Source organism: Lycorma delicatula, chromosome 1 (assembly GCF_047948215.1).
Source record: "Lycorma delicatula isolate Av1 chromosome 1, ASM4794821v1, whole genome shotgun sequence".
Taxonomy (NCBI): domain Eukaryota; kingdom Metazoa; phylum Arthropoda; class Insecta; order Hemiptera; family Fulgoridae; genus Lycorma; species Lycorma delicatula.
Genome location: NC_134455.1, coordinates 317,403,796 through 317,415,986, shown reverse-complemented (window position 1 = coordinate 317,415,986; position 12,191 = coordinate 317,403,796). Strand labels below are relative to the sequence as shown.

The window sequence follows — 12,191 nt, the reverse complement described above, 5'->3', positions numbered from 1 at the left end:
TCCAGGATGCCTTAATATGTGACCTATAAGGCTGTCTGTTCTTTTAGCTATATTTTTCCAAATGCTTCTTTCTTCATCTATTTGCCGCAACACCTCTTCATTTGTCAATTTATCCACCTTGTACTGTTACTCCGAATCTAAATTGTTCTTTAACATCATTAACTGCTAGTTCTATGTAAAGATTAAAAAGTAACAGGGATAGGGAACATCCTTGTCGGACTACCTTTCTTATTACGGCTTCTTTCTTATGTTTTTTAATTATTACGGTTGCTGTTTGGTTCCTGTAAATGTTAGCAATCGTTCTTCGATCTCTGTATTTGAACCCTAATTTTTTTTAAATGCTGAACATTTTATTCCAGTCTACGTTATCGAAAGCCTTTTCTAGGTAATGCCAAGTATGATGGTTTGTTTTTCTTTAATCTTCCTTCTACTATAAATCTGAGCCCTAAAATTGCTTCCCTCGTCCCTATAATTTCTCTGAAACCAAACTGGTCTTCTCCTAACACTTCTTCCACTCCTCTCAATTCTTCTGTACAGAATTCTAGTTAAGCTAATTGTTCCATGTTCTTCACATTTATCTGCTCCTGCTTTCTTTGGTATCATCACTGTAACACTTTTTTTGAAGTCTGACGGAACTTCCCCTTTTTCATAATTATTACAATGATTCTATAGCTATGCATTTTGAAATACTCTACTCTTTTCCCTGTCTTCTTGTTCATTACGAAACCTACTCCTGCCTGCCCAGTATTTGAAGCTGAGTTAATTATTCTAAAATCACCTGACCAAAAGTCGTTTTCCTCTTCCCACCAAACCTCACTGATTCCTACTACATCTACATTTATCCTATCCATTTCACTCTTTAAATTTTCTAACCTACCAACCTTTTTTAAACTTCTAATATTCCACGCTCTGACTCGTAGAATGTTATTTTTTAATTTTCTGGTGTCCCCTTCCTTAGTAGTCCCCACCCGGAGATCCGAACGGGAAGTTCGGATCTAGTTTACCTCCGGAATATTTTACCAAGGAAGGTGCCTCCATTATTGCTATATGAAAATGCAGAGAGCTACATTTTCTTGGAAAAAAAAGCAGCTGTAGTTTTCCATTGCTTTCAGCTGCGCAGTACTCAACTGAGTGATGTTGATATGGCCGTTTAAGTTGTCCTGTCCTACGCCCTTAACAACTACTGAAAGAGCTGCTGCCCACTTTCTGGAATCATTCCTTAGTCTGGCTCTCAACAGATACCTCTCCGATATTGTTGCACCTTAGGTCCAGCTACTCTGTATCACTGAGTACTCAAGCCCCATCACCAACGGCAAGGTCTCATGATTCATAGAGGGAGACATATATCACATAAATGTAATATAAATTATAAATATAAAAAAAAATTCAAAATAAGAAAGATAATAGATGATATTAAAAATAAATAGCTGTGTTTAAAATAATATATTAATAATTATTTAAGTACAAACACATTAAATAATATTAAGGTAAATACGTTAAGTATAAAAAACAACTACAAAATAATTTACAGTTCAGAAAGCCGTGTTGAAAGTTATTTTGATGAGTCAGCTTTGTTTTTTAATTAGTATTATTTAAAATTTCATCAAGTAATTTTTCCGATACAAGAGAATTTTTAATTATATTTTAAATAAATTGATGGAAAGATTTCCCACCACTACAAAAGAACTTATTTAAAACAAAAAATAAGTATTCAAAATTAAAAAACATGACTCAACAAAAAAATATTGCTAATAAACATTGTTCTTTATTATAGGATAATTAAAGAGTTTGGAGGTGACAGTTTTGTATGTAGTTTATATTTTTCAAATTTATTTAAACACACACACACAAATACTCTGTGTATTACTTTGTATATATATATATATATATATACAGAGTAATATTTAAGTATGGAAACAGCTTTATACTAATATCTGAGAGATATTTGGAGGCAGAAAGAAAGGGGTTACACGTAGTTAAAAAATATATGCATTAATGGTGGGTTTTTAATATTTGTCCACCATCTTCGATCTGCCATATTGAATCAAACTTAATTTTTTAAAATAAGAAGTTGGACATGTGACACATGATTTTGATTTAAAATTTTACAAGAAAAACCGTGGTGAAACCTGTTTTCTGTTGTGCCTTTGTTATCGAATTATAAGCTTTCAACATTGCAATGATGGAAAAATTGTGTTAACTATAAAACGAGGTAAAATATGCTGCGTGAACAATTCTGTTCCATTTTATTCATAAAATTACATTCATAATGCATACAGTAACAAACTTTAAGCAGTGTTATAATATTGATAATATAATAATCAGTAACTAGTAATTAACAACATAAATTAAACGTCTATATCAACTGCTATTATTTTCTAAATAAAAATTAACCTCCATTGTTAATATTAGCTAATATTTGTTGCTTATCGTAAATGAATCAAATCGGCTGGAAATACTTACTTAAAAAATGTATTACGAATTTAGTTGACTAAATCAGCTGTTAATTTACAGCTGATGTAATACACCAATACAAACAATGCAGTTTGTATTATGGTGAAACAATGCAGCTTAACTTCTTGTTTCACCTTTTTACTTCATCACACTTGTAATAGTAAAATTTGATAGTTCTAGTAAAAATTAAGTTGCAGGACTAGTTCAAATTTGTTTTTAGATGAAAGTTAGTATTATTAATTTCCTCATTCATTTATTTAGTTTTTTAAGCATTAAATCTTCAAATAACAATCCCTTTTTTTACAAGAGGTAAGTGATTTATTTAGTGATAGATTTCCAAACAGAGGACCAATAAGTTAAATCAACTGTGATCAAGACAGTACAGAATTTGAAGAAATTGGTACTCTAAAGAATCGTCCTCGTACCGATAGACCAAGAACCATCACAACTGATGCAAGGTCATCAGATTTATTGCACATCTTTGTAAAAGACCCTCATTCATTGATTCGAAAAGCTGATGACCAACATGATCAGTTGTTTTTCTGTTCAAAAAATTTTTAAAACAAATAAGTTTCACCCTTATAAGCTACACCTGGTACATGAACTTCCAGAAGATGATTTTGACTGCCAAGTTGAGTATTATGATATTATAATTAAAAAATTAGAATAGATGCAAATTTTTCTAATTCAGTAATTTTTACTGATGAAGCAACCTTTAAGTAAATGACCATGTGAATAAACAAAACTGTAGATATTGGAGCGATAATAATCCCAAATGGATGTGGGAAGCTCTTACACAGCACCCTCAGAAAGTGAATGTTTGGGTAGAAATCATTGGTCATTGCATTGTAGGGCCTTTTATTTTAGACAAAATTCTTACATGAGATGCTTACTGCAACTTGTTAGCTGATAGGACTTTGTTAGCTGATAGGAAAATGTTGCACAAGAATTAAATAATAACTTATGGTTTCAGCAAGATGGAGCACTATCTCATTGTTATTTAAGGGCACTGCAAATTTTAAATAAACAATTTCCAAATCACTGGATGGGACATAGAGAAGCTATAGAATGGCCTGCCAGGTCCCCAGACCTGTCCCTCTGAATTACTTTTTTTTGAGGTATCTGAAACATAATGTTAACAAAATAAAACTTGCAGACATTGACAGATTGAAAAGAAAAATAATAATGAATCTGCTTGAGTACCATCAGACATGATTCAACAAGTTATAAACTGATATTACTTGAGGTTAGCACACTGCCAAGCTGCGGAAGGGAGAAGCATTTTGAACATTTATTGTAGAATGGTATGCTTTCAAAATTTATTTCATTGTCAATATATGATCGAAAACATTTATTTAAAATTTTAAAATAAATATTATAATATTTAAAGTAAATAATATCAGTTGATATGATATAGCTGTTTAATTTGTTGTTTTGTTAATTATTAGTTATTATTTACTCGTATCTTCAATATTATAGCACTGTAAAGTTCATTATTGTATGCATTATAAATGTAAAGTGCAATAAAATTGTTCATGCAGTGTGTTTTACCTTGTTCTATTGTTAACACAATTTTTTCGTCATTACATCATTGAATGCTTATAACTCGATAACAAAGGCATTAACAAAAAATTGGGTTTCACCATTGTTTTTCTTGTAAAAATTTTAAAACAAAATCTTGGGTCATATGTCCACCTTCCTATTTTTAAAAAAATTAAGTTTGATTGAATGTGGCAGATCCATGATGGCAGACAAAAATTAAAAAAAACACCTTAATGTAGATTTTTTCAATTAAGTGTAACCTCATTTCTTTCTGCCTTCAAATACCTTTTAGATATGCAGTATAAAGCTGATTTCATACTTAAATGTCACTCAGTATACAGCCTATGACACTTGCAGTAATGCAAGGATTCCAACACATGGTCAAATATCTAAATCAGCCCAGCCATTGAGCTGTTACAATAGAAAAAACATACATACATACATACACCCTAAATACACTACATTCCTTTTTGGGCAGTCGTATAATAAATAAGTAATGAATAAATGATCTAAAATTAACACTACTTTGGAGAGCAAAAAGCTTCTGTTTGAATGGAGAAAAAACAATCCTGTAAAAGTTTCTAAAGTTATAGCAGCAGTCTTTTAAAATATTTAAACTGATTGTAAATTTTTGCCCCATCATCAGAACACTTCAATTCTGCATGATTGTTGAACTTCTATTTGCATGCATTGCACACTTTCAAGGAAATGGTAACTATACAGTAGTTATGTTTGGGATGTATTGAACCATCATCAGATGATATGAGAACCACATGCATTAACCAGATATAAAGGATGACTTCCTGGCAAATAGTTTGTATGAACAATTTTCATGGTAACTTAGTAGTATCTTTAATGGGTCAGAAACATATTGCGTACAATATCAATCATATACTCTTCTACACTTTATTAAGCCGACATTTCACAATCATTATTTAATTGATTGTATTGTATGTAATTGTTTGAATTTTGTGCTTCACAGAGTAAGTTGAAGTGCAAGCATGCTTGATGGCAATTTTGGCAAATTCATTGCTGGGAATGCCTATTTGGTTAGGAATAAAATAGAAGTAACATTTGAAACTACTGAAAGAAGAGGTAGACATATACACATGCAAAATTAATAGAATATGGGAAATAGGTCAATAGTGTTTAAAATTAACAATTTAAAAATCTCAGCTCATAAAAATATAGCATATTAATTCATTATGAAATAAGGCCATGCATATGGCATGGAGTTCAACACTAAAATGCTGGACGGTAAACATAGGAGTTACATCTTTGATCTGACATGTAACTTATGTGATTGAGAGTAACACATATAAGTGATAAACCATCTTGCTTAGATTTATCAGTATAAATTGAATCATGATTCATCTTATGATGAAGGCTAGAATATTTGGTGACTGGTGTATGTTTTCTTGAACAGAATAAATTCAAAGTAAAGATTAATGGAGGAAGTTGTCTTGAAGGAATATTACACTCTTGAATAGCTTTTTATCAGGTAATTCAAGTTCAAGTATAAAAGAAATACATTGAACTCAAACATCTGTAGCAAACAGACCGAGAGTGAAGTTGATACAGTATGTAATAATAGGTTGTTTGATTTTTTTATGGCACTACCCTTGTTTATTTTTTTTTTTTTATTCTGTTAAACTAAATATTTAATTACTCCTCACATCAATCTGTTGATTGATTTATATTAGTCTGTACATGGAGGAGATAGATAATACTATTACATTCATTAGTGTACAGCTTTATCTCTACTCAGTTTTTGTAATATACAGTTTTGAGTAAATTACTAAGCTGTTTATAACTTTCAATATCAGTACTCTTCTTTAGAGATACTTAAGCTTTGTGCAAAAATCAATTTATATTTATTAAGGTCAAACCTATCTCCAATCTAATAACTATATCACTGCATCCATGAGTGTGACGTGTATATATATTGTCGCCAAATGACTTCCAACAGCATGTGGCACTTTAAAACCATAATGGTATCCCTGAAAAGAATTGTTGTTGTCACCAATAGCACATTTCAATTTTTAAAGCCTTGTGGTACCCCTGAAAAGGGCTGTTTAGGTTTCTGGCTCTTTGGCCATTTGTGTGTTAGCTTTGAGAAGAGCTGTTGAGTCTGGAAGCTGGTCTCCAGTGATGTCGACTCAGCTGTAGTCAGGGAGTTGTGGCTCATCCATTGAAATTAGGCCGAGTTTCCCCTCTGCAGCAGTTAGGTCCCCACTACAGCATGGCAGTGGTGGCCCCCAGAGCCCTGCAGTGTTGGGTCGGTGTTGGTTGTCTAACACCTGCATGGCCGAAGTGGTTCTCCCCAAGCGATCTAACACTGGGTTGGCTCCCATTGCTGAGTCCACCAGCTAGGGTGGTTGAAGCCTGGTGAGCTGGAGCAGGAAGGTAGTGTCTGCACCCAGCACTCCCTAGGTGGGCCAGCCAGGCCTGCTGCTCTGGCAGGGATGTTGGCATCTGCCAGGAGGTCCCACATTGAGCTGGTCAGGGAACTTCTGTATTCTTCCATCTTCTTCTTCTTGGGCTTCTCCAGGTGGTGGTCAACAACAAATTGAAAATTCACTCTGGTGTTTGCTCTTTTATTGGAGCCTGCGAGTGATGGGCTGCAACATTGCTATGGTGGGAGATCTGCACAGTCAGCTACATAGTGGGAGTGATGCTTGTGCATGCACATATGTAACTATACTCCTGATGACATCTGAGCTGCTAGCATTGCATCCGCTGATATTAAGCTAGCCATACATGTGATAACAGTATATATATCTTTTTATATATTTGTATAAAAAGATGTATATACACATCGTGTATACTTACATAATGCTCATGCAATGATTATTCCATTGTATAATTTAATTATTTAAAATGGTGCAATAATCATAATAAATGAATCGATAACTGTAATAATTCATTTGAAAACATTTTTTATAAATACAAGTAACTTTTAGCTAGTATGTTTTTTAAAATAATTTTTTCTTGTTTTAGTGATAGCCTTGTTACAAGGATTCGCATTTTGAAGAATCGTTATGAATCTAATGCTAGATTATGGCAGCACATGTTATCTAATAATGATAATAGTTCAAAGAAGAATCATCCAATATTCATTGTTAAAGCAATTTGGAACGAGTATTCTAATACTATAATAAATTGTACACATTTAAATGATACAGGTGAGTACAAATAGCATTTCATATTGTTTCTTTTATGTTTTATAAAATTGAATCTTCATGTTTTTTTTTTGTCTTCAGTCATTTGACTGGTTTGTTGCAGCTCTGCCAGTCGTTTCATTTCAGTATATCCCCTACATCCCTAACAATCTGTTTTTCATATTCCAAATGTTGCCTGCCTGCACAATTTTTCCCTTCTACTTGTCCCTCCAATATTGAAATGACTATTCCAGGATGCCTTAATATATGGCCTATAAAACTGTCTTCTCTTTTTAATTATATTTTTCCAAATGCTTCTTTCTTCATCAGTTTGCCACAACACCTCTTCATTTGTCACTTTACCCATCCATCTGATTTTGAACATTCTCTTACAGCACTACATTTCAAAAGCTTCTAATCTTTTCTTCTTAGGTACTCTGATCATCCAACTTTCACTTCCATATAAAGCTACACTCCAAAAATGTACTTGCAAAAATGTTTTCCTGACATTTAAATTAATTTTTGATGTAAACAAATTATATTTTTGACTGAAGGCTCGTTTTACCTCTGCTATTCATCATTTTATATCGCTCCTGCTTCATCCAACTTTAGTAATTCTACTTCCCAAATAACTAACAAAACTCTTCTACCTCTGTAATCTTTTATCTTCCTATTTTTATATTCAGCGGTCCATCTACATTATTTCTACTACATTTCATTACTTTTGTTTTGTACTTGTTTATTTTCATGTGGTAGTTCTTGCATAGGACTTCATCCATGTAACTCATTGTTTCTTCTAAATCTTTTCTACTCTCAGCTAGAATTACTATATCATCAGAAAATCATGCATCTTTATCTTTTCACCTTGCACTGTTACTCCAGAAATTGTTCTTTAACATCATTAACTGCTAGTTCTATGTAATGATTAAAAAGTAACAGGGATAGGGAACATCCTTGTCAGACTCCCATCCTTGTCAGACTCCCTTTTTTTGTTATGGCTTCTTTCTTATGTTCTTCAATTATTACTGATTCTGTTTGGTTCCTGTAAATGTTAGCAATTGTTCTTCAATCTCTGTACTTGAATCCTGATTTTTTTTAAATGCTGAACATTTTATTCCAGTCTATGTTGTTGATTGCCTTTTCTAGGTCTATAAATGCCAAGTATGTTGGTTTCTTTTTCTTTAATCTTCCTTCTACTATTAATCTGAGCATTAAAATTGCTTCCTTTGTCCCTAAACTTTTCCTTAAACCAAATTGGTCTTCTAACACTTCTTCCACTCTCCTCTCAGTTCTTGTACAGAATTCTAGTTAAGATTTTTGATGCATAACTAGTTAAACTAATTGTTCTGTATTCTTCACAATTATCTGCTCCTGCTTTCTTTGGTTTCATGACTATAACACTGATGGAAGTCTGATGGAACTTCCCCTTTTTCATAAATATTAAACACCAGTTTCCATAATCTATCTATCACTTCCTCACCTGCACTACGCAGTAATTCTGCAGGTATCCTGTCTATCCCAGGAGCTTTTCTGCCATTCAAATCTTTTAATGCCCTCTTAAATTAATATCTCATTATTGTATCTCCCTTTTTATGCTTTTCGACCTCCTCTCTTCTTCCTCTATAACACCATTTTCTAATTCATTTCCTTCGTATAACTCTTCAGTTTATTCCACCCACCTATCGACCTTTCCTTTCATCTTATAAATTGTGTACCATCTTTGTTTAACACATTGTTAGATTTTAATTTGTGTACCACAAAATTTTCCCTAACTTTCCTATATGCCCTGTCTATTTTACTAGTGATCATTTCTCTTTCCACTTTTCTTTAATCCACTCTTCTTTTCTAGTTTCCATTTCCTGTTTATAATACTTTTACTTTCTTCATCACTAGCATACTTATATTTTCTACGTTCATCCATCAGCTGCAATATATCCTCTAATATCCAAGATTTTCTACCAGTTCTTTTTGTTCTGCCTAAGTTTGCTTCTGCTGATTTAAGAATTTCCTTTTTAACATTCTTCCATTTTTATTGTACATTTTCTACCTAATCTTTTTACTCAGATCTCTTGCGATCTCCTCCTCAAAAATCTTCTTCACCTCCTCATCATCAAATTTCTGAAAATTCCATCAATTCATCTGACACTTTTTCTTCACATTTTAAAACCCCAATCTACATTTTATTAACACCAAATTATGGTCGCTATCAATGTCTGCTCCAGGGTAAGTTTTGCAGTCAACGAGTTGATTTCTAAATCTTTGCTTAACCATGAATAATTTATTTGATACCTTGCAGTATTACCTGACTTTTTCATGTGTATATTCTTCTATTATCATTTTTAAACTTTGTATTGGCAATTACTAAATTATACTTGGTGCAAAAGTCTATAAGTCGGCTCCCTCTTACATTCCTTTTGTCCAGCAAAATATTCACCCACATTATTTTCTTCCTTGCCTTTTCTAGTGCTTGCATTCCAATCTACAGCTATTATTAAATTTTCATTGCCTTTTATGTGTTTAATTGTTTCTTCAGTTTCTTCGTATACACACTACCTCATCATCATGGCCACTTGTAGGCATATAGGACATTAACAATCATTGTCAGCTTAAGTTTTAATCTTATCCTTATTACAATGATTCTGTCCTTATGCATTTTGAAATACTCTTCTCTCTTCCCTATCTTCTTATTTATTACGAAACCTATTCCTGCCTGCCCTTTATTTGAAGCTGTGTTAATTATTTTAAAATCACCTGACCAAAAGTTGTTTTCCTATTCCCACTGAACCTCACTAATTCCTACTACATCTACATTTAATCTATGCATTTCCCCTTAAATTTTCTAACCTACCAACCTTTTTTAGACTTCTAGCATTCCACGTTCTGACTCGTAGAATGTTTTTTTTTTAATTTTATGGTGATCCCGTCCTTAGTAGTCCCACCCAGAGATCCGAACGGGGGACTAGTTTACCTCCAGAATATTTTACCAAGAAAGGCACCTCCATTTTTGTTATGAAAATGAAGAGTTACATTTTCTTGCAAAAAAAAAGCAGCCATTGTTTTCCATTGCTTTCAGCTGCACAGTACTCAGATGATTGAGTGATGTTGATATGGTCGCTTAAATCTTGCTGACCTATGCCCATAACAACTACTGAAAGAGTTGCTATCCTCTTTCAGGAATCATTCCCTAGTCTGGCTCTCAACAGATACCTCTCCGATATGGTTACACCTTCAGTCCAGCTACTCTGTATCACTAAGCACTCAAACCCCTCACCATCAGCATGGTCTCATGATTCATTGAGGGAGTTTGATGTTGTAGTTTATTGATATAAATTTATATGAGCCTATGGACCAATTATTGATGAATTACCACGCAGTTAAATGAATCAAATTTGTAACAGAAATTTTCTAAAATTTCAATTGTTAAGTAAAAGTGGTTATTTTCTAATAAGGATGGATTAACATTGTTAAAGGGTACATTTTTCCTGATTAGGCATTACAAATGCATTTATTCTTTCTTGAGGGCCAGTTTATTACATACTTTGCCAATGGCTGCAAAATCCTTAGTGATAAAAATAAGGAAGGGAAATAATTGTAATTTTTTAAATAATGATTTTTTAATAATTATGATTGTATCATAATCATTTAGTAAACAATGTATGCTTGTGATTATTCTATCTTTTAAAGTATTTCTTTTCTATTTCAGTACAGAAATTACCTTGTTTTCTGATTATAATAAAAAAAATAAAAATATGTTATTTTTTTTTAGTAATTTCAAAATTTATAGTAGTACCTAATGTATTATGTAAAAAAATATTTTAACATAACTTTATTGTTTTAAGTTTTATAAAGTAACTTATCTGATCATTTTTAAATTACATTATCTATTATTACAAAATATTAAAAAATTAGATGGTATTTTTATAAATTTGCAATTTTTAAATTGTACTTGTGATTTTGCAGACACTGATAATGATGTTTTACTGACTACCTTTGAGGATATTACTACGGTTAATACAGTGGTAAACAATGAACTTCATGTTTTGATTAACTCAACTGTTTTTTTGCCTGCAAATATTTCAAGAGGTTGTAATATTAGGATTCATCCACCATGGTAATATTCCAAATGTAAATTTATAAATAAGTTAATTTACTTATTATATTATTGTATATAAATGTTTTTCATTTATTTATTAATATCATTTAAAAGTCTACTTTATATTATACTATGATATTTTTAAGTGACAGTATTTTTTGGTTTTGTAATAATGATACCAAGAAGAAGGAAATACATAAAGCAGCTAAATACTTACTACAGTATTTATCCCATTATTTAAAAATTTCTGGAAACCTTATTTCAGAATGTTCATGTCTTTCATTGTGTCCGCAGTTCTCAAGTTGTGATTCATAAGAATTATTTTCAGCTTGGGGAATCAGTATCGCTGGAAGTCTTATCTGATAAGTTAAGGTGTTTGATTATCCTGGAAAATCACATTAATTGAAAAGGTATGATATGTGGAAAAATGAGCTGAAATATTATCATGATGATTTTTCACTTCTAGAATTCCTACAGAATAAAGATCTAGTCATCTGTAATGAATATCTCAAACAGTCGAGTAAGAACCTTTTGATAATAATATTAACGGTTTGAACTTGTGGAGCATATTCGTGCTTTACAATGTAGTATAAAAAGGAAAAAGTCCACATTGTTTGTCTAGAGAGTTTGAAGACTTCCACAGCAATGATTGGCTCTATTAATTTACAGATCATACTCATACATCCAACTTTCATTAGTTATTATGGTCTTAAGAAATTTAGAATCTATTTTGACATAATCCAGTATGTCCAATGCAGTGTAGGTGTAAAGCTCTTTTACTCGGTTGACAGAGCTTTGGACCATAATTTGCAGTCACCATATTTATTTCTAAATCATCTGTTTTAAAATTGTGTGTACTGATCCTTTAAGTCCCATGGATGATTGCCCATTGATTACTCTTGATACACTCACCAAGCTATTAAAGGCAATGAAAGTTATTC

At 32.1% G+C, this 12,191-nt stretch overlaps 1 protein-coding gene across 3 annotated transcripts in view; it reads left to right on the top strand.

Moving 5' to 3' along the window:
* The window catches only part of LOC142334175 (uncharacterized), a 39,379-nt gene that overhangs the window by 9,194 nt on the left and 17,994 nt on the right, over nt 1-12,191 (top strand). For all 3 annotated transcript variants that reach the window (XR_012758799.1, XM_075381984.1, XM_075381985.1), the window contains exons 4-5: nt 6,997-7,181; nt 11,118-11,268. Coding sequence is in view for 2 of the 3 variants with exons in the window: in XM_075381984.1 (XP_075238099.1) it covers nt 6,997-7,181; nt 11,118-11,268 (336 nt within the window). In the remaining variant the exon portion in view is untranslated. The remainder of the gene's footprint in view (nt 1-6,996; nt 7,182-11,117; nt 11,269-12,191) is intronic.